The following is a 25,611-nucleotide window of genomic DNA, read 5'->3' as shown; positions in this document are numbered from 1 at the left end:
AACAAATTAATAAATAACTCAATAATACAAAACTAATATAAATGACAACAAAATGAGTCGGTTATAGTTATATTAGAAATATATTTTTACATATAAATTATTTTGTATATAATAATAATAATATACTATTAATACTAAATAATAATTATTTATTTATTTATTTGTTATTTAAAAGACATGTTACAAAAAGCTTAAAAACATGTTTAATAGACAAAGTAAATATACTGACGAAAAGCATACAATTTATAAATCAGTTATTTATGTAAATTATAAAACACATGTATCTATCAATAGTTTTTAAATCAGCCCCAAATGCCTAACTGTCCAAAATTCAATATAAAATACATAAGTTTAACAAAATTTATATTTAAAAAAATTAAATGAATAATAATATATTTAAACAATATATTTATTATTTCTGAATATTTTAAATTACCGGTATATGTAGTCAATTTTATTAATTTCATTAATATAATATTTACTAATTAAATGCAACTAAATTAAATAATTAAATAAATAAAAACAACATGCATTTAGAGAGCAATTAAATTATCATTTAAATTAATTCAAGCATTATTGTTTTTTAAGATATTTCTTTATTAATATGACATTTAAAAAAAATTATACTCGAGATATGTTATGGCTATCGATATAATAAAACAATTTAAAAATTATGTATCACAACAAACAAACAAAAATTATACAAAGATTTTATCGACAAACAAAATTACTAATAATAATATGATTTATTTTTTTATGAAACAATTTGTTGATATTTAGGATAAGTATCCAGTATGTTTTGTTTTGTATTATCAGGATCATCTTTTTCAATTACTTGTACCATTTTAATATCACTATTAGTATTATTATTATAATTATGATTATTATTGTTGTTTAGAATTTTGTCCTTGGTCGTATAGTTTTCCATATAAAAACGATAAAATAAATAGAAGAATATACCGCCCAATGCTGTCGATATTAATACAAAATATGTTGAACTCATTGGACAGCCTATAAAAGGTGCCCGAACTGAGTGTACAATTATCAGTATAAACTGAACCAACTGTCCAGATGTCAGATGTCGTTTCCATTTGAGGTATGGCTCAAAACGATCGCCAAATGAGGCCAATGTATAATACAAATACATGAGCACATGAATAAAACTGTTGATGAACGGGTACATTGCATTTTCGACACCGGGAGAAAATTTAAAGACACTCCATATGGCAATGGGTACTATCGAGTGATGAAATACATGAAGATTTGATACCTAGATATAAATTAATTTGTAAAGTTATTTCAGATATGTATATATATTAGAGAGAGAGAGAGAGAGAGAGAGAGAGAGAGAGAGAGAGAGAAAAAATCTGATGAGATGTCTGTGGTCTAACCTGTCGGTGCTTTTTGCGTAACACAAAGAAAACTGTGTCCATATACTCGGCCATTCGTGACAGGAAGAAAACATAACCCAAAAATATGAAATGAGAGTCTATTATTTGACACGATTGAGGACAGTTCCACACATTGAGTCCAAAATTGGTACGGGGGATAAACTGGTACAGTCCATAAAAGTTGACCGCCACCATCATCGAGTTGAATATCCTTATTGGCCAACGCAAGTCATATGGCTTACGATTGGCCATCAGCTGTGGGCCCAACCATTTGACAAAATAAAGATAACCTCCTAAATAGACATATGTTTTATATAAATTCTAAATAATTAATTGATTTCTTGTCAACAATATTTACCTGTTATGGCTAACAGTGGCCACGGGGTGGTCATCAACGGGTAGTCCGATATAAATGGACATCTGTTTTGATTCCATATATCGTAATAAATGTAATTAAATGCTGAAAAAATCATTTTTCATTAATTCGATATTCAAGTTTTGAAAACTCTTAAGATGACTATTAGAGAAAAAAAGTGATAATAGGATAACTAAATCATAAATATTTTTTAGATGAACTTTTTAAGTATACTATTTTTTTAAAAAAAATTATAGAGTTTTAGTACAATATATGTACTGATTATCCACAAGACATGAGATCAATGATGTGAGAGAGCTGTCAGTAATTTACTTTAAAGTCATTTGAATTATCTTTTCATAAAATATCATCTTTTTATGATAAGCACAGACCTGTTTTGTTATTCAAAAAAAATAATAATAATAATTACTTATATTTTATTAATGATTACCAGCGCCGGGATTTAGGAATTTTTCATACTGTATACACAATTATTGTTTTGTGTTTTTCTATGTATTTCATAATACATTTAATAACTTTTTCATTTTTTTCAATGTTGTCGTAAATATTAATATTTAATTCTTGGTAATAAATTATTTGATTATATTTTAATATTTGTCAATAATTGTCAATAAGTTTAAATAAGTATTAGATATGCTTAAATATTTTAATATAAAAGATTTTAAAATTATTATTTTATTTTATAAAATATAACAATTATATACATTTATTTTACAATATTTTAAATACTTAGATTTAATATACTATTTAATAATTATACATTAATATCTAAATTAAACTATCCAAATAATATTTGTTAATAAATTACAAATGGTATACATATAATATCGGTAATTTAGAAAAAATAGTTAAATAATATATGAGGAAATAGTCTAATTTTATTTTATTTTATTAAATTGCAAAAAAAAACTCAGAAAAACTATTATCAAAATTCAATGTCATAAACATATGTAAGTTATTGTAACGTTTTTAAGCATATAATGTTGCATAACTAATATACAACTGTTTTGTACAGTTTTATGATTAAAATCGGGAAATATTTAATTTAATTTACTTTTTTAATTATTTATGTTTTTATACCATCACTTATTAATTAGACATATTTGCATATATTTATAAATCATATGATATAATAATAATTATAATATTGCTATATTTATGAAAATTTATACAACAATTCCTTAAAGTAAAGTAATTATATTTTATTATCGTAAATCAAAATATAGTAAAACCCAAAATTGACACCAAATTTAAGATTTTATATGTTTTAATTGACATTGTTTTCTACAATACATTAGACAATACAATAGTATTATCATTGTTTAGTAAATAATTTTGTTTGTGACGTAATTTTCAATGTTATCGTTATTGAAAGTATTTACTGAATATTATATAAACACATGAATATTTTTATAAATTTTAATCAATTTTATTAATATCTAAACGTTTTATTTGATAATTACATTAAAATATTTAATACATAGATAATATATATATAAGTATAGATAGTAAATTACAATAATAGACAATTTTTTAAATAGATATAAATTTTTATAACCGATTAGCTTGAACAAGATTGAAAAAATGGATATATAATTTTTAATAGTTTTTTAAAAATAGATTAGACTAAAAATACAAAAATATCAATAAAACAAAATAATATATTTTTAAAGTGCAGAATAGCTTAGACAACATTTGAACGATTCTTGTTATTAATTAATAGTGATATATATTCCCATCGATGATATACCATAAGGTACACCACTATCCACGGTATAAAACAAAACATTACGTACGGCGAGAATGTTAGCAAAATTGCATAAAATATCTGAAAACTGAGTGATTGGGTGACCAGTGCTACCAAACCGATAATTACCATCAAAATCATCCAATAGTTGATCAGATAAGCAGTTGATTTATTAAAATAACAATCATTATTATAGCAAAACAAATAGCCGTTTTCCATATATCTGGAAAATATGATTAATAATAACCAAATTTCAAATATGATAAAACAGAAAATAAACTGAAAGCACATAAAAACAGTGTAAACTATATGACTTTGGATCTGAATTTTTGATTGATCTTTGGGTTGTTGGGGTTCAGGTATTTTAGCCAACAATTGTGGATCACTTTTGATGGCATTAGTCATCATTGAAGTCATTATTGAATTTGACTTTCAATTCAATTGTTTCAAATGAATAAATACTATTCACTTAAATTCATATTTTAATTTGTTTTCTCAAATGTCATATATTATGTATCATCTCTTTCATAGATTTTAACAGATTATGTAAGTATTAAATATATAGTACAGTATTATTGTATTTCAATAGTAATTGTATATACAGGTATATATATATATAAATCAATCAAACAAATTGAGTTTATACACAATTAAAAAAAACTATAGTCTAGCGAAATATGTATTTTAATGAATTTACATAATTAAATCATATATATTTATTTATTTATTTGCCTCTTTATAAACTATATTTATACCTAAAAAAAACTTATAAATTATTACTATAAATACTAAAAGTTTTATTTAAAGAATATGAGCCGATCTACCCCTTGTATGGCACCGTCAAAAGTATTGTTGCTAACGCGCTATTTATTACATTTTTATACAATTGAAATACCGGTACATTAATAGTTTTTATTCAATACTAACATAATCTGTTAAAATCTATAAAAGAGATGATACATAATACAAGACATTTGAGAAAATAAATGCCAATTACAGTGAATATTATAATAAATGAAATTAATTCAACATTATTTGACACTATTTTCAATGTTAAATATACCGGTAGAACTTACTGAATATAAAAGCATAAATATAAATTTGAATCAATTTACATATATTTAAAGGTATTACCTGTAATTGATAATTACTATAATAAGTTGGTTTCAATTTTCTATGGGTATTGTCTGAAAATAAATTGCAAACAAATTTTTTTATCACATAAAAATATTTATTACATATTGAGAGAGAGAGAGAGAGGTAGTAGAGTACAATAATACAATTTAATTTAATTAAATATTTTTTAATAGATTTACATATCTGATATAATCTATTAGATAAAACAACATAAAAAATTTGCTATAATTTTATTATATTAATTACGCTAATATTTAATTTAGTTTTATATATAGATGACTAAAAATACAAATATAATACCAATTACAAAGTATATACTTTAAAATTTGGTACATATTTGTGGAAAATTTTTTAAAAACCGGTAGAAAATGTAATACAAAAAATAATAATAATAATAATTAAATAGTAATCAATGAAATGAGTCGATTAAATAATAATAATAATAATAAACATCTTTAAGCGATTGTTGTCGCGGTGTCACCGCTGATGATGTCGACGTTTTGAAGACCGTCTGCATCCATGGGTTCCATGTTTTTCTTGTTTTTATCATTTTCCAGTGAATCACCTTTTTTCGCTTCTTTCTGTAAATATAATTTTAAAAATAATTAACAATTTAAATAAGTTTACCGTAATGTCAACTGTAAACAAACTATTCATACCTTGAGATCTTGTTTGGCAAACCTTTCAAACATATTACGATAAGTGGTCTTCTCTTTATCTAACTGTGCTTTAATGGCGGCCACCGAAAGTGTTAATTGATTTTTAGCCGCCTTATTGTTCGGATCTAACTTGAGTACGGCGTTGAAGTCGGTGCGCGACAATTCGTAATCCTTTTGGCCAAAGTATGCCTGTCCTCTACGGAACAATCCTTTAACATTATCTGCATCGATGTCCAAAGCTTTGTCACAGTTTTTGATGGCATCCAAATAGTTTTCCACTTTAATGTAGGCCATCGCTAAATTCAGATACCCGGCCAATAGTAGCTCATTAGTTTGGGTCTTGAGATCGCCCTCGAAGTCATCGGGAGGACCCAACAGTTGAATAATTCGTTTATATTGTTTAATGGCTAACTTGTATTTTGACTCCTGATGAATGTCAACAAATAATTAAAAAAACCAAACCATTGAATCCATTTATAGTGTAACCTAACGGTTGACTTACCTTAAAATATTTGGTTCCTTTGGTTTTCACTAGATTTGCCTGTTCTAGACGTTCACTGTTATCCATCTGATAGGTTTCCTTTGCCTTTTCAAACTTGTTGAGTGTTATCTCATAGACTACTTCTGTATAGTCGGTCGGTATACCAAACTCTGGCCTACCATTAGCACCGAACGAGTACTGCGGTCTGATGTGTACTTCAGCCTTCTCGCCTTTTTTCATCTTACGTACGGCTATCTCAAGACCATCAACCAGACCTTCCTCGGAGGCCTCACCCACAGAGAACGTCACATTTCTTTGTTCAAATACTTTACCGTCGTATTTGCCGACAATACTAATATCACAAGTGGCTCCTGTTTTTTGATAGTCAGTTGAACGACATATTAAGATAAATCGGCAAACTCTGGTCACAACATATTATCAATTATTATTACCCATATTAGGTGTCTCATAGCCTTCACCGTCGATGAGTATACGTTTACAAACGCCTGAATCCTTCTTTTTTGTGATGTCCTCGAGTTTCCAGTCAAACAATTCAATCTCAAAGATCAGTGTCGAGTTGGGCGGTATTTTAGGACCGGCGCCCGTCTCTCCATAGGCCAATTCGGGTGCAATGGTAAACTTGGCCACTTCTCCGCGTTTCATTGTTTTGACGGCAATATCCCAACCTTTGATCACTTGATTGGCTCCAATGGTGAATGAAAACTGATCGTTACGGTCACGACTCGAGTCAAATACAGTTCCGTCGAGCAGTTGTCCGATATAATGGACCATAACTTTGTCGCCATTCTTCGGTGTGTCCCATGCTTTGCCTTCTTTGATAATCTCTTTCATAAGCTTTCCGTCCCTATCGGGCGAAATGTCTTTTACTTTGCCGACTTCGCCGGTATCCACACCGCCCGCATTGTCCGCATCAAAGTTATCAATGGACAGACTGTCTTCAGCGCTCTCCTTATTGTCGTCCAAATTGTTGTCGCAATTCATTGTCTTTTTTGATGATAATATCACTAAAAGTGTTGACAACTATTAACGAATCAATTAATCAATTGTTTGTATTTCTATTATAAATGTTTAGTCACTTATAGAGTGAAAACTTCTCGAAAGTTCTCTTTATTTCATTTACTTTCAATCAATGCAATCGCTATTGTATTCGATTAGAGATTTATTATTCAATACATTATAACATTATTATTGAATTCTAATTACACAACACATTGTGTTTTCAATAATAGACATCAATAACGTCGACAACAATAATACTAATATTAAATAATTATTAATTGAAATAAAAAATTCACTGACAATTTATTGAAAATAATTATTATTATGTTTCATATAGTATTATAAATTTATCGTATAATACAATATAATTATGTAATACAATATTGTAAGTCAATTGATGTGTGTAATAAACAATATAATATTTTATATGTATATATATATGATAAAATTATAGATCAATAAAAATATCTTATACAATAATACCAATAATATAGCTAAAAAAAACTGTAAGATAATTAGGGTAATAAAAATATATGCACCTAAAAAATTAAAAAGTATATATTGCATAATAAAATAAAATTAAAAACATAATTAAAAAAAAAGTGTTACACTTTTGTCATATAAATTTGAAAAATCATTACGAAATAAAAAAAACAATTTTGTTTGTAATAAAAAACTTGTAAAACTAAAATTTTAAAAAACAAACAAAAAATGTTGTGTCATATTATACTGTATAACTCTACCAGTCTTCGTCATGTTTTTTCTGACTATAACCGGCCTCACTATTGCCCATCGATGGCCTCCCGCGGCCAATACCAATTGATCTGCGCGGTTCATTGACTGGCGATTTTTGTCTTTCACTTTTTATGTGTGGCTCTTGAGGTTCATCTTTATCCACCCAATACCTGTCCTGAAGATTATTGGGTGTATTCTTATAGCTATTGACGGGTATAGGTTTCACTTCGTTGAAGTCGCCCTCGTATTCTTCGATAACAATTTCTTCGCGGTCACGGTCGGGCGGCAAGTGCTGATCGGTGGGCTTAATGTTAAACAGTGGACACAATTTGTCGGACAACATGTAGCACAGCCGTCGGGTGACTCCCTGAGCACAATAAATACTTCCCTGTTCCACATGAAATTCACAATCGGTGTTCAACTTATGTTCAAACTTTGCTGTCTTGAAGAAAGCTGCGGAAAATGTCAATCAATTAATTAGAGATTTAACTAAAAAACTAATCGCCATATAAATCAATACCTTCAACAAAGGGAACGGGAGTACGTTTACCCCCAGCGTCGCACAGATTGTATGCCAAATTGATAATATCAATGACATCGAGATTCCAGATAAAGGCTGGTCGGCCTTTTGTGGCCAATTTTTTGCTATATGCGTCGGCTAACCACCGAAATACACCTTTGTTCTGTACAATTGCGTCTTCATTGCAGAACACCATCATCCGTGACCGTTGTCCAGTGGACTCATCGGTAAATCGAGATTCTTCTAGAATTTGTTTAATCTCTTCGACAATTTTAGGAATATTTGTTTCCGCTAAAGCAAAGTTCAGAACAGGTATCCGATGAAACTCATTGGAGTGCTCTTTGGCAATACTCATGTAACCTATGGATCAACAAAATTAAACAATAGATAAATAAATTACTGGTACTGTAAAATCAATTAATAATACCTATTGGTACGCCTCCCGGATCAATAAATTTATGGTATATGAACTCAACACCGTTGGCCAAACTGTATTTACAAATCCCAATCTCAAGTGGTGGCCATTCATTATCTTTTGTTTGACACATGACATTAGTGCTGACAATGAAGAACGAAGCCTTCAGTAGCTGTTCTCGAGTTTTGAATGACTTGACTAATGCCTCGACAGCGTCAGCACTGCCACATTCATCGTCGCTGCCATCACTGTCGACATCATTGTCCATCTGCTGCTGCTCTGCCATCGGTGTGGACGAACTCTGGCCCGACTTTTGTACCGACATATAAGCCAAACCTCTACTTAAACGTTGTTGTTGTCGATGATTCTGATGACTGGATTCTTGTCGCGATTTCGTCGATGTGTTAAATTTGTCGGCCTTTTGTACATAAGGTTCCCGTTCCTCTTTCGACATACCTGTTTGGAAAATACATGAAAATAATTAATATCTTAATGACAGTCATAGTTACGGACAATGACCTACCGCTCCATTTATCGCCGGCAATCCTACTGAGCTCTGGACTGCCGATCGCATAATCCTTTCCCTGTCGTCTCAATTCTGTCTGTGTATACATCATGAACTCCAAGAATGCATTTCGTTTCTTTGGTTTACCCATTGCGGTGATAGTGATGGCGACGACCAAATCGGTAAATGTATGGCCAGTGTATTGTTACCGATAATCACTTTGGGATTCAAATATTGTTTTCAAAATTATTGAAACTATCAGTCAATGAGTTAATACTCTAACTGTTGTATTGATGTTATTAAAAGTTTATGCAATAATATTAGTAGAGTTGACAAATGTTTTGGTGCATTGCATACAATATTTTCTGTTATTTCTATACTAAATAAATATTGTATTTTTTGTGCATAAAATTCAAATTTATTTTTAAAAAAAAATATTTTTATATAGTTTTTTTAATTTTCAAAAATAAATAATTTTAATTTAAATTTATAATTTAAATTTATAATTTTATTTACTTTACTTAATATTTATATGTTTTCTAAATGTATTAATTGAATTTGTCAAGTTTAGTCTAAAGTTAATAATAAAAAATTGTAGTACCTTTTTATGATAACAATTTCCTATAAAAATACATTAGTTTTTATATACATCTAAAAAGTACTGAATATTGTAGAATATTAACTAATACAGGTATTATACAGACTGTACGTACTGTACTGTATATAAACTACTAATAAATAATTATTATTATTACATAATAAAACTTTTATTATTTTAATGTTAACTAAAAAAAATCTAATAAATGTTTACAATTTAATAAAATTGTTATTTTAATTATTTTTTTGCTTAATTTTTTTTTATTAAAAACATTTAAGAATTCTGTGTCGAAAAAAATAAAATACAAAATAAATGAAATTAAATACAATTATTGTTGTGTTGTGTTGTGTACTGTACTGTATGTATGACTGCATTGAATGGCAAAACTAATGGCAAATAATAACTAAATAAAAGCCGCGAAAACAGCGCTCAATGTGTTAACCGATAGCGCCGTCTATTGATTGGTCGACTCAAGTGATTGTTTAATGAGTTATCCTTTTGTTTGGGAAAAACTGAGTCAACGACTGAACTAACTATTAGTAGTAGTGCTGTGTTTGTACCGTAAGATTGATTGACTGTCAGATTGTTTACCAAAACAGTTGGTCAACGAAACTAATTAACAATACAAAGTGACCACTAATTTCTACAGTCGATCAATAGACACACTGTTGTGACCAATCGGTACAATTTGAAAGACAACATAAACTGTCATTTGTTTGTTGAACAACTCAATAGTGACCGCAAACACACCGCCAGTGATGCCACCGAAAGCCAAACGTCAGACCAAAGGAAAAGGTAAAAGTGGTGACAACTCTAAGAAACGACGCAAACGGGACTCGTTTTCCGAATCGGATGACTATGAATCGGACACCAATGGCAAGACAGGTCCCGCCGGCGATAATAATCATACAGAAAATTTGGACAACGATAACGGCGCCGATGTGTCAGCACAGGATGAAGCTCTGTGGCCACCATTGCCAGAAATATCTGGCCGGCTATTGGTGTGCGGCGGAACCAATTGGGATTTAATTGGCCGTAAAGAGTTGCCTAAAGCTGCCAAAAACGCACCGCAAACTTCATCTGGTCTGAGCTCTCTCTCTCTCTCTCTCTTTCTATTTGTTTATTAATTACTTTTAGCTAATTTATAGCTATATATAATCTTAAATATTTTACTAAAATTGATTTACCGATTATTTTTCTTATAGGCAAAAACTTATGGTCACCGCATAGAACTCCATATCGTGTTCGAGCCATAGTGTCGTCGTGTACGGCGTGTCACTCGATGATCATAACAGATGATGGAAAAGTAATGACATGGGGACGTAACGATAAGGGACAGTTAGGTCACGGAGATGTACGTACCCGTAATGATCCCGAAATAGTGTCCGGTTTGTGCGCTCATCAAATAGTTGGAGGTGCTGTCGGTCGCGGACACACATTGTTTTTGACCTCAAAAGGTCAGGTGTTTGCATGCGGCGATAACAAAATGGGACAGTTGGGTATCGGTACTCAGAGCCAATCTGTTATGACTCCTACACGGGTATGATTTTTGTTTGAAAATTTTATTATGTTTTTTATTACATCCTTTACTGATTTTCTTTATAGGTTGTATATCGCGGTAAACCTATCGTAAAGATGGCCTGCGGTGCAGAGTTTAGTATGATATTGGATGCCGTCGGCACATTATACTCATTTGGATCTCCAGAGTATGGACAGTTAGGTTAGTACCGGTACTTTTATTTTAAAGTTTTTATTTGCTATTTATTTTAATAGTTTGATAAAATATACCGATAAATTTGTCGTTAAAATAACCAAAATTTTTATAGTTTTGCTGTTATTTATTTGCTTTGTTATTGATTTGAGTTTTTACGGTAAAATGATTTTAATTTCAATGAACACATTATGTCATAATGTGATTATAATAAGCTATAGTTCAACAATACTACTGTAATATATTGTATATTCAATGCAATTATTCATAAATAATATTCACATGAATAACATTAGATTACAGTATTAACATAATTTTTTGTAGCATTTGTACAATAATAATAATAAATCATTATTTGTCTGCAATGTCTATAAATGTTATTTAAAAACAGCTTTAACATCAAATTGTTTAGTATTTAGTAAAATTGTTTTTTATATATTATGATATATATATTAAATACCCCTATAATTTTAACTATAATTTAAAATAATATTTTGTCATTAAAGGTCACAATAGTGAGGGAAAGTATTTTGCATCTGGCAATAAGCTCGCCTACAGGTGCGAACTGACACCAAGAAAACTGGTATTCTTTATCGAAAAGACACGCGAAGGCCATATATTGCCGTTAGAGGATGTGTTCATATTGGACGTGGCCTGTGGTGTCAACCATTCACTAGCCATCGATCGCAAAAAGCGATGCTTTTCCTGGGGTTTCGGAGGTTACGGCCGATTAGGACACACAGAGGTAAAGCTGTATATTATATTCAATCATTACTACTTAAGATTGGTTTATTGACAGATGTTTTTTTCTTGAATAAATAATTAGACCAAAGATGAACTGATGCCCCGAAACATTAAGACATTTGATTTTATTAATCGCGGCGTTAAAGCCATTTGGTGCGGCGGCACGTTCTCGATGGCCATCGACGAGAACGGTTTGCTCTATTTTTGGGGACAAAACAAATCGTCGGGTGAGGCAACTATGTATCCAAAGAATGTCCAGGACCTGAACGGTTGGAATGTCCGTTCCGTTGGTTGCGCCAATAAATCCATTGTTGTTACTGCCGATGACAGTCTTATATCATGGGGACCGTCGCCAACATATGGTATGAAATTAACGTAAACTTTACTGTAATTATATATTTTGGGTCTATTTTTCAGGAGAGTTAGGTTACGGCGAGAATAAGGCCAAGTCTTCAACCATACCACAGGAGGTGAAGCCAATGGAAGGTATACACACTCATCGGGTGACCTGTGGCTATGCGCACACACTCATCATTGCTCGCGACGACAGCGATCAGGAAAAGGAAACTATTAACAAACTGCCCGAATGGCCATAATTTATCGGTTCATATGTTTTGCCGAAATTAAGAAAGAAAAATCATAATACGATTGATTGATTGATAGTTTAAGAAAAATCCATTTTTTGATATTTAATTTATTTTTGATAAACAGTTAATTTATATATTTTTCAGTGAAAGAAAACAACACAATTACCAACTGTTTGTGTAATGTATTTCTATTTATTTCACACTTTTTAGTAGTGTATTACACTGTTATTTTAAACTATTTCGATCCCCATTTACCTACCTGTCCCTTATTTTATTACCCGTATTTTGTATTAATTTTTGGGCCACTTTTAGTCTCACCTAATATTGTATTTATATACAGTATATTGAGACTACCGGTAATGTTATCTCATTTATAAAGCATTTATAGTGATTATACAATTTTAATAATTATTATTAGTATTTTATTATTATTATTACATATTTTTGATCACTTTTTTGTTTTACATTATTTAATATTAATTATTATAAGTTAATTATAAATTAATATTTCATTTACATAAATTCCTAGTAATTATTTACATTATTCATAATGATTTCGTGTCATTAAAAAATAATATAATCAGTATTTTTTTCTCATTAATTTAATTGATGTGTATATGAGTGTGTGTCTGAAACTCTCACTCAAATGGTTTATAATGTTATTATTTATGAAAAACATTTGCCATTATTTAATTTAAAATTAAAAAAAATTAATTTATATTTTATAAACTATGTCAATTCATTATTTAGAAGGAACATAAAATTATAAATACAGTATATATATATAAATTTAAAGAGTAAAACAAGCAACAAAAAAATATATATGTAATTAACTATCTATTAGTTATGGATGTTTTGTTTGGAAAAACAATAATAATAACTTAATGCCTAATTATCTCCAATTTTACCTAATATTTGCCAAATCTGTTTCAATAATATGTCGATATTGTGTGAACCCACCCTCCAAACATGTTACCGATTTATTATTGCAATACCAGAGCTCTTTACAGACCATTTCAATAAGTTGTTGGTCGTGTGTCACCAAAATGACGCCTCCTTTATATTGATTGAGAGCTTTGGCCAACGCTTCCACGGTTTCGACATCCAAATGATTTGTCGGTTCGTCCAAAATAAGCAAATGTGGACTAAAATCAATAGAATATATAAATTATTGATTATATTATATAAACAATTATCTGAATAAAATTCATTAGTACTTAGAGAGAGTCATATTAGCGAATGCAACCCTAGATTTTTGTCCTCCCGATAGAGAGGCCATCGATTGTAAACTCAAATCACCGGTTATACCGAATCTGCCTAAATATCCTCTATAGTATTCCTCAGTTTTACCTAAAAATTACAGTAAATTTTGTTAAAAAATTTATTACTTAACAAAACTAAGATTGTTTGTGTTTGTATTTACCGGGAAATTTAGTGGCCATAAACTGTAGCGGCGATAAATTCATAGATAACTGGTCGACGTGGTGTTGGCTAAAGTAACCAATGGAAAGGGTTCTGTGTGCCTGACGAATACCGCTCGTCGGCTCTAAATCTCCGATCAATAGTTTCAATAAAGTAGTTTTACCCGAACCGTTGTCACCGACGATACATATTCTCGATTCGAGATTAGTGTTTAAACTGATTTTATTCAATATAATCTGTGACTTATCGTAACCAAACGTCACCTCATCTAACTGTAGGACTGGTGGCGTCAGTGCTTCGGGTTCGGGGAAACGGAGTATCACATCGGCCTCCCGTTCCACTGGAGGTACCTCTTCCAGTCGCTCGAGTGCTTTGATTTTACTTTGAACCTAACCATTCAAAACATTTTTAAAAAATATATATGAAATGTTTAAATCGTTGATTACGATAATAATAATAATAATTGTATTATTAACTTACAAGTGATGCCCGTTTGGCATTATATCTAAACTTATCGATGAACTCTTGTACGTGTTGTCGATATTGTTGTTGTGCCTCATATTCACGGATCTGATTCTTCAGTTTCTCAGTCATGGATTTAACAAATTGTTCGTAATTTCCTTTATAATTATCGATACGATGTGAATGAAAGTGTAGTACATCTGTGGGCACCGATGCCAAAAAGGTTCGGTCGTGCGACACAACCAACAATGTTGACTCCCATTCGTTAATGAGATACTGTTCCAACCAAATTATGGCTTTCATGTCTAACATGTTAGTCGGCTCGTCAAGTAATAGCAGATCTGGTCGCGAAAACAAAGCTCTTGCTAATGCTATTCTCATACGCCAACCACCAGAAAATGTTTTGGTCGCCCGTTGTTGCATCTCATGAGTAAAACCAAGACCTACAACACGACAAACCGATTAGATATGACCTGTGATTTAATTTGACAAAACCTGATAATATAATGGAAGCCTTGGCCGGTGCCTTATCCGCCTCAATGGCAGTCAAGTGTTGATAGACTTCACTAAGTCGTTCAACTTGTTCGGGTGTCGGTTCACTTAATAACGACAATTGCTTTTCCTCTTTAAGCAATTCATGTCTTTGAAAATCACATTCAAGTACGGATTCAATTGCTTTGGTATCGTCACCGATAACTTCTTGTTCGACGTGTAATATAGAAATATGTGACGGAATCATTAGCGATCTGTTGGATATCATGCGAAGCAATGTCGACTTCCCGATACCGTTGCGACCACACAACCCGTAGCGTCGGCCATAACCTAACAAAAGCGATGGTAATTAAAAAAAAATGCTAAAAAATTATACAAATATAATTTTACACAAACCGAGTGTCATTTGAGCGCCGCTAAGCAGTACGTGATCACCGAAAGCCAAATCAAAGTTCTCGACTTTAATGTCTTTAGTCTTATTGCTACCCCTGGCCTCAGATTTGACATCTCTCTTGGATGTCATTTGATTTGCTAATTATACCGGTAATGGATAACACAATATTATAATTATTATTATTATTAGTAAATAAAAACAATGGCAAACCTGTGGCCTCTTTAAGCATTTGAATTGGTTTGACATCTGTTACGATGTTATCACGTTTGTCGGCCTTTTGTTTTAATTTGGTCTCTGCTTTCTCCAGTTTTTTCTGGTCGACAGTAGATATCTTGTCGCGACCTGAAGTCCAAATGGACTTCCAATCGTCGGCCGCGTCATCCAATCTTGATGTCATCGACGACAACTGTACCGGCGCTAAGAGTCGTTGACTGTCGCCATTCTTAGACGTCGCCGATCTGTTAAATAGATTAAAACAACAATAAAGTTAACACTTATTTTCGGTTCTCAATAATAAAATTTGTTGACCACTACTAACACATTGATGGCATCAAATAGTTTGCCACAAATGTCATCGACGAGACAGCTGTCAGAACACGACTCGACCAGTTCGCCGATCGCTTCGTTCACGTCGTCCACCGAATCAAAGTGATTATCTTTGAGTACATCTGTTAGAGTCCAACAAAAAGAAAACAACAAATAAATCGGTAAATTGCAAAAAAACATAGTCTTAATAATTGTCCACTACTCGCGAAAGTAATACTAACCGGCAATATATGTGGTCATCTGTAGGTCGATAGCGGGCAACAGTTTGCCGATAATAGCCGACAACTGTTCAGTCGAAACCATAGCTTAAACGGGGGTTTAGTTGTCGGACGGGTTTTTCAATCACAAGTCCTATATATATATATATATATATATCGACCGAAAAAAAATTTAAGTTACGTTTTACTACTAATTAGTTGTTAACTAAAAATAATTAATTAATTAATATTTAATTATATTATTATTTTTCGTAAATAATTAAAACAATAATTAATATTATTTTATGATTACAATGCATTGCAATCAATGCATATGTATTAATATTAATAGTACTGTATATTTGTATGAATAAATTACGTCAACAAATGGACTGAATTTTATTTGACCCTTTGTTTTATAGAAATATAACTATTGTACAAAAAAATAATAATTAAATAATTATTTTATCTTATTTATCAAATTATTATTTGATAAGTATTTAAATTATTTTTAATTAATAAGCAATAATTGCTAATTTTTTAAATATTAATTAAATTTTATTATTTTATAAATAAATTCTATAATTTAATGTTTTTGATAAGTTATGTATTTTTTAAAATATTAATATTATAACCACTTATTGACGTTATTTATAATCAGACGTATAGACAATGTATTGAAAACTGTATTTTTTTTAAGGCATGTCTTTTCTATTGATTTTCCCAATTGTTTGTGTATTTCATTGGATAATAAAAATAATAAAATTAAAAACAAAACACAAATAAATTGCTATTAATTTAGTAGAAGTTTATTATTATTGTTGTGTTTATCACTTTCATTGGATTTTCGGTATTAATAATTACCGCCGCAATTGGTTGACTACACCGCTGACTACTTTGTCAATTGTTATATTAGTGACCACCGATAGCGAGAGCGCGCATAATGTCTGGTACCGACAAATTGGCTGAACTTTACGACAATTATAACAAATTGGACGCCGCGAAGGACAACATCGGAGAGGTATGTGATGACCGATAAGTTTTGTTGACCACTTGTCATTGAAATATAACTATTTGTCCAATTAGTTTGAATCGTCTTATTTGTCAATACTATCGGCCGTTAAGGGCACTCAACCGGAGAAACAATTGTGCTCTCAGTTTATCTCCAAGTTTTTTGTTCACTTTCCCAACCATTACGACACAGCCATCGATGCTTTGCTTGACCTCTGCGAGGACGACGACACCAATGTTAGTGTCAAATAATAACAAACGATTTACGGTATTTAGATATTTGATAATTGTTTTGATTTTTTTAACTTAGATCCGCCGACACGCCATCAAAGAGTTGCCCAGCATTTGCCGCGAACGCAAAGAGTATGTGCCGAAGATTGCCGATGTGTTGGCCCAACTTTTGCAGACAGAGGACTCGGCCGAACTGAATGTTGTTAATCATTCGTTGACCACTTTAGCTAAATACGACGCCAAAGGTTTTTTCGGTGGACTCTTTATGCAGATCAACAGTGGAGATGATATTGTACGGGAAAAGGCCATAAAGTTTTTTAAGGATCGCTGGCGACTTATACCGACCGATGTCTTGACCAAAGAGGTGGAGGAGTACTTTCTCGATGAGAGCCGTAAAGTTATGGCCGATGTGTCCAAAGAGGAATTCATAACTTTTATGACACTATTGAGTGGTTTAAAGATTTCCAAAGTATTGAGCGGTCATCAGACGCTTTTGGATATTGTCAAAGAACAGGCAGAGTTGAACACACCATTTGATGTGAGGATATGACAACACATCAGATATTATATGTTATTAACTGTTTTTATTTTTTAAAATCTATATATAGGCCTCAGAAATGGATTTTGTGGACAAACTAATTATGTCTGTCAGACACGGGATTCCATTTTTCTCTGTATTTATATTTTTTTTAAATTTAAGCTAAAGATTATAAAATATTTTCTATAAAAATATATATTATTTTCAGCAATTTGTTCCGTCAACTGAATTTGTTGAATACATTTGTGTACAAGTGTTGCCACAATTACCGATTCTCGAGTCAAAACAGCCGGGAATTGAATTAGATTTTCTTCAACTGTTAGCTGAAATGTCGCCCTATGTTTCGCCGACCATTGAGTCAATAGAGGTCGAGAAATGTTTGTCGCGTGTCTTTCCTAAACTACTCGAATATATGCCGACACCACCGCCTATCGACAGTGAGACTACCGTTGCAACCAACGGTTCTTCGACGGCCACGACTCCCGACGAACCGAGTCTACAATTTTCGCATATCGAGTGTCTATTATATACGTTTCAACAGTTGTGTAAACTTTTTCCACAATTTTTAGCCGACGCCCAATCGGAAAGGGTTAAGGACTTTAAGCTTCGACTTCAATATGTAGCCCGAGGTTTGTCTGTTTTTTTTCTATATTATTTTAGTCAAAATTAAATAATTGTTTGAATTTATATATTAATATAGGAGTACAAAGTTATTTAACAAAACTTAAGAAACACTTGTCGACAGTCAAAGGAGAGGCTTTGAAATCTGATGACAATAAACTCCGAGTAATGGCATTGAAGACCACAAACAACATAAATACGTTGATTCGGGAATTATTCAAAATTCCTCCCAATTATAAGTCAACCATTAACTTGTCGTGGAAACCGCCGGCTTCTAAGAACGCACCCGTAAAACCTACACTTTCATCTCCTATTACAAGTGTCACAGCAGCTACAACTGAAGTAACAGCTGAGCCAACTACACCGGTAGCCACAACACCCGGAGCGTCTAAACGGAAACCCATAACAGCACCCGAAGGTTCCAGTGATAGTAAACGAGATCGTAAAATATATGCGCCACCGGGTATGCGTCCTATCAGTTACTATTTGAATTTGTATTGAACTTATTTTTTTATTAATAAATTTTTTAAAATAGGTGGAAAATTTAGCGGTGGTGTCAAAAGGTTCCCTCAAAATAATAACGGAAACTCATATCGCGGTTCATTCCGTGGCGGTAATGGCAGAGGACGGGGCGGTTTTCGGGGCAGACGTGGTGGCAGCGGTGGCTTTAAACGAGGATTTAAACGATTTTAATTAAAGGTCACAGACCTTATTATTTTTTGATTACACATTGACTACCAGACCAGCACTGACTATTTAACCATACTTTTCAAATTTCCGTACATTTCCCGTAAACATTATTTACCCATATTTACGATGTACAGTATATGATGGTTGAATGAATAATTACCGTAATTAATATTTTAAAAATAGACAAATTTGATTTACCATAGTTTCATGAACTTTGTTTTGTTTCATTAATTAAATTAAAAAAATAATAATTGTATTCTAATTCTACTAAATTTTAAGTTTATTTATACATGATTTTTATATTTATCTTTTAAATTTTCAATCATATTTTGTGGTTTCATTTTGACTGATTTTTCACTATTTTGTAATAAAGTTATATATATAGTATGAAAACATACATTTGTAGATGAAATAAACAATTTTAATTATATTAATTTTTGTTTTTATATTAGATTACAATGGGTTGTTTTAAAATAGTGATGAGTATCTTTACAATATACCATAAGTATCAAATATATACAATAAATCTCAATTTGCTTAACAAATCTCTATGTAAAAAAAAAATTATTAAACCGGTATTAGATTTATATAAAATTATATCAATATTACCGGTAAATGTATATTAAAAGCTATGGATAATTGAAATGATAAAAAAAAATTATATAGAAAATAGTCATAATTATATTAAATTAATGCTATAAAAATTATGATAATTATTAAATACATAAATATATTAGCGTCGAGTAGACCTATTGAGAAGTGCAATGTAGGCCAGTGTCCTAAAGACTAGAATAAGAGCTACCAAAGCTAAAATGTCGCGCAAGAAATTATTTTCGGAAAAGTTTAACAATTTGATGACCACTTGACCATTAGGTATACAAGAGGTAATAGTTTTGTTAGTCGTGTCCACAATTTCATCGATTGTACTGTTAAATAATGGACAGGCGATGTGCTGTATGTTTTGCCACTGGTTTATGACCAGCGCTTCGTTGCCGTAATAGAAAAACGATATGTACTTAAACCAAATGAAATATATGGGAACTGAACTGTTGGACAATTGTTTTTGTATGAATGAAAAAAATATCGGTAAATGGATTGCACAACAAAAACAAACAATTGAAGACAACTTACTCATTGTTCAAGAAATAGCCGCCAAATATTAGAAAAGCTACCATAACCGGAGGCGTTATGGCCAGTGCTATGGTCACATCGCTGCTCATACAGGACACCAAATAACCAAAACTACAGGCCGTGTTGGCCACCAGTACACTGACCAATGCACACGTAAGGAACTGAATGATTCCGCTGTTCAGGCCAACCATGTAATAAAATATACAGACAAATAGGAATGGAAGCAACAAATAAAACGGTGCCTAAAATTTGATTAAAAAAACAAAAAATTAAAAAATACTTTAGATCTGTAAATAAACCTTATATATAGATATATTACCTCAGCTAACGTTTTGGCGAAAAAATAGGCGCTCACTCTATACATGCCGTTATTATGTTCCCTTAAGAATAATGGCAATTCTATACAAAATGTCTATATATGAGAGAGAGAGAGATATGGTATTTAAGTTAGTTTTTTTATAAAAAATATATTATTTAAAAATAACATATATAAGCACCTTGATAACAGCGTAAGCATGTTGGAAGCTCAAGTTTGTTATTAATAAAAATAGGGCGCCGTTTATATTGAGAATACCCGACTGGTCTAACTCAAGGCGCCAGTAGATAAAACCAAGTAGGACTGCCACAAACTGAGAAGTAAAAAAATAATGATTATACTCAATACTGTTACTAATCTGAATGAAAAAAATTACATACAATTGTTTGGGATATCTGGGTTCGGGTCACTTTGGGTTCACGCATAACTGTTAGATGTGATCGCCACAGTAGTGCCCAAAACTGTACGATCCAATTGGATTTATAGACCCGTCGGCTGGTCTTATATTCGATGTCCTCTTTAGACGATGAGATAAACTGTTCGCAAATTTGTTCGGGCATTACCTCCTTAGCGTAAGGACTGTCCACAAATCGGTCGCATATAGTCTACAAACACAAACAAACAATAATTTTTAAAAATAAATTAGTGATCTTTTAGTAAATTCTTATACAAACCTCCAGTTTCTCTTTGGATTGACTTTCTTGTCCGGGAATTATTGCTAATTGTTTGATATAAAAATCCGACGGATTATAATTATTGGGACATTGAAGGCCAAGACTCGAAAAAAACTCAATGGCTTTATCTAATCCATAAGATTATAATAATATAATATATGATATACTGTATATAAATATAGTATTACTAAATCTGAAGTGAATTATTACCTGATTTTCCTAAGAAAGCTACCCTTCCATTAGATAATAGTAATAATTGATTGAACACAGAAAACACTTCGGAAGAGGGCTGATGTATAGTACAGATGACTGTCCTGCCAGAAGCTGCCATATCTCGGAGCACTTCCATAACACTGAGCGCCATAAAGGAGTCCAAACCAGAGGTGGGTTCGTCGCAAAACATGATCGATGGGTTTGTTAGTAACTAATGGTTTGGTATAATATACGGTTTATTTCAATATTACTATTTTATTTCTTTATGTTTAACAATTTAGTTACCTCTGAAGCAAATGCCAATCGTTTTCTTTCACCGCCTGATATACCTTTTGTGTCCTCTGGTTTGCCGATTCGAGTTTCGGCACTTTCGGTCAAAGCAAACTAGACATTTAAATATAATAATAATTGTTTGTTATTGTCTTAATTATTATTATTTATTTCTTTGACTCACATCTTGCATCACTTGATTAATTCTGTCATCTCTTAGCTTATCCGATAAAAACTGATCCATACGTACTCGTGACTGAAACATCAGGTGCTCTCTAACAGTTAAGGCGTCAATAAATAAATCGTTTTGTTGGACATAAGCAGACAGTGCCGTAATTCTGTTAGCGTCGGCTATTCTGCCATTCAATCTAACGGTTCCCTCGAAGACAATGTCTGATAAATTTCGTTGAGTCAATACATTCATTAATGTTGTCTTTCCAGCCCCACTATTAACGGTAAATAAAATTTTAAATATAATTAATAAAATTACTTATTTTTCAAATATTTATTTTTAAAAATTTTTAACTATATATTACCTGGCTCCCATTATAGCCAGCAATTGACCAGCCTTGATCTGTCCATTAACTATAGTTTTTATTTTTTTTATAAATAATTTGTTTTCACTATTTGTTTTTAAATAATTTGTTTTTATTAAAAATATTTGATACCATTTCTGAGTATATGTCTGGGATCTCTTTTCTTTCGCTTACGAAGTGACAGTTTGGTGTAGACATTGATGTCGTGCCACGAAAGGGACACCGGTTCCGATATGACACTCATTTTGTTTTTTACTAAAACAGTTACAATTTTTGGCAAAATGACACTTATTGGCTGCGACTGCTATTACCAGTCATTGTTAGTAATACCTGTAATCAACAACAAAAAAAATATAATGTTTACCTAATGTCTTAAAGTTTATTAGGGCTAAGCCTTGAAACTCTTGGTTATCACATGACTGGTAACTAACTAAACCATGGGTTTAACTTATATATAAATTATATAATTATTCAATTTCATAGTTAATTACAAAATTAATAGCAAACATTGTATTCACAAATTTTAAATATCCTATTATATTAGTAAATAAATTGCTATTTAAATAATTTAGAATTCATATGAATTATTTATATATTAATATAACACAAAAATATTGTAAATCTTATTGCAATATTACAAAACTAAATAATTAAAAGTTTACCGGTGATAGATATTATGAATATTTATTTTAATTAATTAATATATATTTAAGTTTTAAAATTGCTTCAATTTCAAAATTTTATTTGGATTTTAAAGTTTCTTAATTAAATAATACAGTATCATATACTGTACAATATTTTCTATTATATTAGTATTGTACTAATCATTACATCTATTTATATCCAATTAAATGCAATTAAATAATATTAAATCTAATCAAATTCTATAATAGATATATCAAACTTCCCTGTTGATTTTATTTAATTTGCACTTTTATTGCAGTAATTATAATATATTTAATTATTTAATAATATTTAAGATTATTTAAATATGATACAAAATTATATTGTATCATAACTTACAAGTTTGTAGTGATAGACAATGAAATGATTTAAACAAAATAAATACAAAATACAGTATTGAACTAAAGTTTATCTCAAATCGTTGATTCAATATTTGAAATATTATTGATTTATTTATGATATTAGCAAATGATAAAACATTTCAGATAATAAATTAAATAATGAAAAAAACATATTTTAGAAAATTGAAATAAAACACTCTTGATATTGATCGATAACACAAAGTAATAATAATAAAAATTTCAAAAACATTTAAAAAATCAAATTTATGTAAAATTTTCCCTTAAAAATTAATTGTTTTTATATTAAATACAGTAAAGTATAATAAATCCATAAAAATTTGTTTTGTTGGGAAATAAATACTTTAATTTATAAATATATAATAATTATATGGTTTGATAGAAACAGACAATAATAACAAATAAAGGAAAATATTATATATTTCATATTATATCAGATATTTAAGTAATTAGTTTATATTAACAGTACAAAATTTTAGTATATCAAACTATGCTAAAATTAAAATATGTGTTATTTTTATATTTCTAAATATATGATACATATACATTACCTATTTTAGTATTAAATTAACATTATAAATATGAAATACTGCTATTTGGCTATTTTGTAATAAAAATCACAATTTATAGTAAAATAAATTATCTAAAAATTAATATTATTTTATTTTAGTCTGTTTATATAGTTTAGATATTAATTGTTGAATTATAAAATTGTATACATATATGGTTTTTACCGATAAATGGTTAAACAAAGTGTAAATTTAGTATTTATAACATACTGTTCTGTAAATATTGTAAAATATGTTTTATTTTTTAAAAATTACATATATTTTTTAATATGCAATTGCAATAAATGGTTATCGTTCAAAACAAATCAAATTTGATTAAATTTATTAGATATATAAAAATGTTTACACTAAACATACTTAAACATTGATATATATTTTTTTATTTTGATAGTAAATATAATTTAATTATAATCTACATTTAGCGCTAAATTTGTAATTTTACTTTATTTTAAATAAATGATAAAATCAATGTTGTTTTTTCAATAATGTAATTACATAATGTATATAATTATTACAATTACTATTGATAATTGACCAGTCATATTTTTTTACCTTAAAACAATACTGTAGTATATACAGTGACTTAATGTATGTACATTTTATTTAGTATTTAACTAACTAATGATATTTGATATTTAATTAATTAAATGTTTAACCATTATGTTTATTAAAATTTAAAAAATACAACACTTACCGGTACTTATTTAAAGTTGCTATTTTAGTTGTTCATCTATTTATTATTCAGTATAAATTAAACTTAATATATTATGTCATTAATAGAAAAAAATTTTGTTGCCGAATGCTTGCATCAAATTTTATAATATTATTAACTATTGTATATAACTTATACACTTAATATATGATAAATTTTAGATATCATTTAGTTTGATTATAAGTCAATCAAAACAATAGATCTGTATAATAAAGACAATACTGTATTATAATTGCCACTCAACATAATCAACAACATAACAACAACAACAACAATTCAACAATTCAACATGGTACTTTCATATTGACATCATTGGGTGCCACAAGTAGGAAGTGCTCAGTGTATGTATGAACTCGTTTAAGAGTCTCTCTGTGTCTGTCTTTCTTTCTCTCTCTATCTCCCTATCCCTCTCCTCATGCGCTCAATGATGCTATGTTTAGCATCAAATGCAATACTACAGTACATTAATAATAATCATTTTTGAAGTCTAATCATAAATATCATAAAATGTTACAATGATATTAAATTTTTATTTGATTAATATCCCAACTATTTTTTTTATTAGCAATTGATTTATTGTATTTATTGAATCCAATAAATATGTTTTTGAACTCTACTATAAAATTACACTACTTTTACAGTACTGCTGTATAATTAAAACAAAATAAAACTTATAAACAATTTAGTTTATTTTTAATAAATAACTCCAGTCCTGGTAAAAGTAACTTTTAAATGGTATATTTTTCAATAATAATAACATTATTAAATTAAATATATATTTTTTAATTATTAATAAAATCAATTTGTGCTTAGTTTGGATAATAAGTTGTTAAACTGTATAACGTTTACTTTATAAATATTATTGTAAATGCAATGTAAAAAAAGATATGGATAATGCAGTAGCAATTATTATGAAA

General features: G+C 30.0%; 7 protein-coding genes across 9 annotated transcripts; 2 read left to right on the top strand and 5 right to left on the bottom strand.

Annotated features, from left to right (window-relative positions):
• Positions 1–754: 754 nt before the first annotated feature.
• On the bottom strand, positions 755–3,931 carry LOC128958206 (elongation of very long chain fatty acids protein 1-like). Its single transcript, XM_054304021.1, has 5 exons — positions 3,804–3,931; positions 3,564–3,737; positions 1,750–1,811; positions 1,392–1,684; positions 755–1,270 (listed from the first exon to the last, which is right to left on the bottom strand). The coding sequence occupies exons 1-5, from the start codon at positions 3,929–3,931 to the stop codon at positions 755–757; spliced, it is 1,173 nt and encodes a 390-aa protein (XP_054159996.1).
• A 1,037-nt stretch (positions 3,932–4,968) lies between these two features.
• On the bottom strand, positions 4,969–6,987 carry LOC128957322 (peptidyl-prolyl cis-trans isomerase FKBP4-like). Its single transcript, XM_054303060.1, has 4 exons — positions 6,244–6,987; positions 5,813–6,162; positions 5,311–5,736; positions 4,969–5,232 (listed from the first exon to the last, which is right to left on the bottom strand). Exons 1-4 carry the CDS (start codon positions 6,791–6,793, stop codon positions 5,107–5,109), a joined length of 1,452 nt encoding a protein of 483 aa, XP_054159035.1. The 5' UTR covers positions 6,794–6,987; the 3' UTR covers positions 4,969–5,106.
• A 546-nt stretch (positions 6,988–7,533) lies between these two features.
• Positions 7,534–9,302, bottom strand: LOC128957679 (protein maelstrom-like). The gene is made up of 4 exons (XM_054303482.1): positions 9,005–9,302; positions 8,494–8,937; positions 8,067–8,426; positions 7,534–7,999 (listed from the first exon to the last, which is right to left on the bottom strand). Exons 1-4 carry the CDS (start codon positions 9,135–9,137, stop codon positions 7,551–7,553), a joined length of 1,386 nt encoding a protein of 461 aa, XP_054159457.1. The 5' UTR covers positions 9,138–9,302; the 3' UTR covers positions 7,534–7,550.
• Positions 9,303–10,021: 719 nt separating this feature from the next.
• On the top strand, positions 10,022–12,991 carry LOC128957455 (protein RCC2 homolog). The gene is made up of 6 exons (XM_054303220.1): positions 10,022–10,667; positions 10,790–11,124; positions 11,190–11,304; positions 11,802–12,040; positions 12,122–12,401; positions 12,457–12,991. The coding sequence occupies exons 1-6, from the start codon at positions 10,343–10,345 to the stop codon at positions 12,633–12,635; spliced, it is 1,473 nt and encodes a 490-aa protein (XP_054159195.1). The 5' UTR covers positions 10,022–10,342; the 3' UTR covers positions 12,636–12,991.
• Positions 12,992–13,460: 469 nt separating this feature from the next.
• Positions 13,461–16,289, bottom strand: LOC128957697 (ATP-binding cassette sub-family F member 3-like). Its single transcript, XM_054303501.1, has 9 exons — positions 16,164–16,289; positions 15,935–16,064; positions 15,607–15,854; positions 15,399–15,533; positions 15,006–15,332; positions 14,529–14,953; positions 14,050–14,437; positions 13,844–13,976; positions 13,461–13,771 (listed from the first exon to the last, which is right to left on the bottom strand). Exons 1-9 carry the CDS (start codon positions 16,243–16,245, stop codon positions 13,531–13,533), a joined length of 2,109 nt encoding a protein of 702 aa, XP_054159476.1. The 5' UTR covers positions 16,246–16,289; the 3' UTR covers positions 13,461–13,530.
• Positions 16,290–16,840: 551 nt separating this feature from the next.
• Positions 16,841–19,429, top strand: LOC128957701 (apoptosis inhibitor 5-like). Of its 2 annotated transcripts, XM_054303505.1 has the most exons (8): positions 16,841–16,989; positions 17,056–17,160; positions 17,226–17,387; positions 17,461–17,919; positions 17,990–18,055; positions 18,128–18,548; positions 18,620–19,003; positions 19,076–19,429. In XM_054303505.1, the coding sequence occupies exons 2-8, from the start codon at positions 17,083–17,085 to the stop codon at positions 19,231–19,233; spliced, it is 1,728 nt and encodes a 575-aa protein (XP_054159480.1). In that variant the 5' UTR covers positions 16,841–16,989; positions 17,056–17,082; the 3' UTR covers positions 19,234–19,429. The 2 variants fall into 2 exon arrangements, with proteins under 2 accessions (XP_054159480.1, XP_054159479.1); XM_054303504.1 differs by having other exon boundaries at positions 16,841–17,160.
• Positions 19,430–19,924: 495 nt separating this feature from the next.
• Positions 19,925–24,718, bottom strand: LOC128957698 (protein white-like). 2 transcript variants are annotated; one of them, XM_054303502.1, is made up of 12 exons: positions 24,677–24,718; positions 22,503–22,700; positions 22,371–22,419; positions 22,019–22,280; positions 21,850–21,948; positions 21,562–21,775; positions 21,352–21,479; positions 21,058–21,282; positions 20,859–20,990; positions 20,681–20,773; positions 20,362–20,603; positions 19,925–20,276 (listed from the first exon to the last, which is right to left on the bottom strand). In XM_054303502.1, the coding sequence occupies exons 2-12, from the start codon at positions 22,612–22,614 to the stop codon at positions 19,964–19,966; spliced, it is 1,869 nt and encodes a 622-aa protein (XP_054159477.1). In that variant the 5' UTR covers positions 22,615–22,700; positions 24,677–24,718; the 3' UTR covers positions 19,925–19,963. The 2 variants fall into 2 exon arrangements, with proteins under 2 accessions (XP_054159477.1, XP_054159478.1); XM_054303503.1 differs by lacking the exon at positions 24,677–24,718 and adding an exon at positions 23,394–23,457.
• Positions 24,719–25,611: the final 893 nt, after the last annotated feature.

Source organism: Oppia nitens, unplaced genomic scaffold, assembly GCF_028296485.1.
Source record: "Oppia nitens isolate AA-2021 unplaced genomic scaffold, nextdenovo-longstitch-racon4-pilon3 scaffold3_pilon_pilon_pilon, whole genome shotgun sequence".
Lineage (NCBI taxonomy): Eukaryota > Metazoa > Arthropoda > Arachnida > Sarcoptiformes > Oppiidae > Oppia > Oppia nitens.
Note: the sequence above shows the minus strand (reverse complement) of the source record. Positions and strands in the feature narration are given on the sequence as shown.

Excerpts from the sequence above, each read along its gene's own strand:
- LOC128958206 (XM_054304021.1), bottom strand. The coding sequence starts at position 3,931 with ATGACTTCAATGATGACTAATGCCATCAAAAGTGATCCACAATTGTTG. Across the intron at positions 3,738-3,803 it reads ATAGTTTACACTGTTTTTAT|ATATATGGAAAACGGCTATT; the intron begins GTGCTTTCAGTT and ends CATATTTTCCAG. Across the intron at positions 1,271-1,391 it reads TACGCAAAAAGCACCGACAG|GTATCAAATCTTCATGTATT; the intron begins GTTAGACCACAG and ends ATTTATATCTAG.
- LOC128957322 (XM_054303060.1), bottom strand. The coding sequence starts at position 6,793 with ATGAATTGCGACAACAATTTGGACGACAATAAGGAGAGCGCTGAAGAC. Across the intron at positions 5,737-5,812 it reads AAGGAACCAAATATTTTAAG|GAGTCAAAATACAAGTTAGC; the intron begins GTAAGTCAACCG and ends GACATTCATCAG. Across the intron at positions 5,233-5,310 it reads TTGCCAAACAAGATCTCAAG|AAAGAAGCGAAAAAAGGTGA; the intron begins GTATGAATAGTT and ends TTATATTTACAG.
- LOC128957679 (XM_054303482.1), bottom strand. The coding sequence starts at position 9,137 with ATGGGTAAACCAAAGAAACGAAATGCATTCTTGGAGTTCATGATGTAT. Across the intron at positions 8,938-9,004 it reads TGCCGGCGATAAATGGAGCG|GTATGTCGAAAGAGGAACGG; the intron begins GTAGGTCATTGT and ends TTTTCCAAACAG. Across the intron at positions 8,000-8,066 it reads TCCCGTTCCCTTTGTTGAAG|CTTTCTTCAAGACAGCAAAG; the intron begins GTATTGATTTAT and ends CATTTTCCGCAG.
- LOC128957455 (XM_054303220.1), top strand. The coding sequence starts at position 10,343 with ATGCCACCGAAAGCCAAACGTCAGACCAAAGGAAAAGGTAAAAGTGGT. Across the intron at positions 11,305-11,801 it reads TCCAGAGTATGGACAGTTAG|GTCACAATAGTGAGGGAAAG; the intron begins GTTAGTACCGGT and ends TTGTCATTAAAG. Across the intron at positions 12,402-12,456 it reads GGGACCGTCGCCAACATATG|GAGAGTTAGGTTACGGCGAG; the intron begins GTATGAAATTAA and ends TCTATTTTTCAG.
- LOC128957697 (XM_054303501.1), bottom strand. The coding sequence starts at position 16,245 with ATGGTTTCGACTGAACAGTTGTCGGCTATTATCGGCAAACTGTTGCCC. Across the intron at positions 13,977-14,049 it reads TATGGCCACTAAATTTCCCG|GTAAAACTGAGGAATACTAT; the intron begins GTAAATACAAAC and ends TGTAATTTTTAG. Across the intron at positions 13,772-13,843 it reads GCTAATATGACTCTCTCTAA|TCCACATTTGCTTATTTTGG; the intron begins GTACTAATGAAT and ends TATTGATTTTAG.
- LOC128957701 (XM_054303505.1), top strand. The coding sequence starts at position 17,083 with ATGTCTGGTACCGACAAATTGGCTGAACTTTACGACAATTATAACAAA. Across the intron at positions 17,388-17,460 it reads GCGAGGACGACGACACCAAT|ATCCGCCGACACGCCATCAA; the intron begins GTTAGTGTCAAA and ends TTTTTAACTTAG. Across the intron at positions 18,056-18,127 it reads ACGGGATTCCATTTTTCTCT|CAATTTGTTCCGTCAACTGA; the intron begins GTATTTATATTT and ends TATTATTTTCAG.
- LOC128957698 (XM_054303502.1), bottom strand. The coding sequence starts at position 22,614 with ATGAGTGTCATATCGGAACCGGTGTCCCTTTCGTGGCACGACATCAAT. Across the intron at positions 21,949-22,018 it reads TTAATCAAGTGATGCAAGAT|TTTGCTTTGACCGAAAGTGC; the intron begins GTGAGTCAAAGA and ends TTAAATGTCTAG. Across the intron at positions 21,776-21,849 it reads GATTGGCATTTGCTTCAGAG|TTACTAACAAACCCATCGAT; the intron begins GTAACTAAATTG and ends CCAAACCATTAG.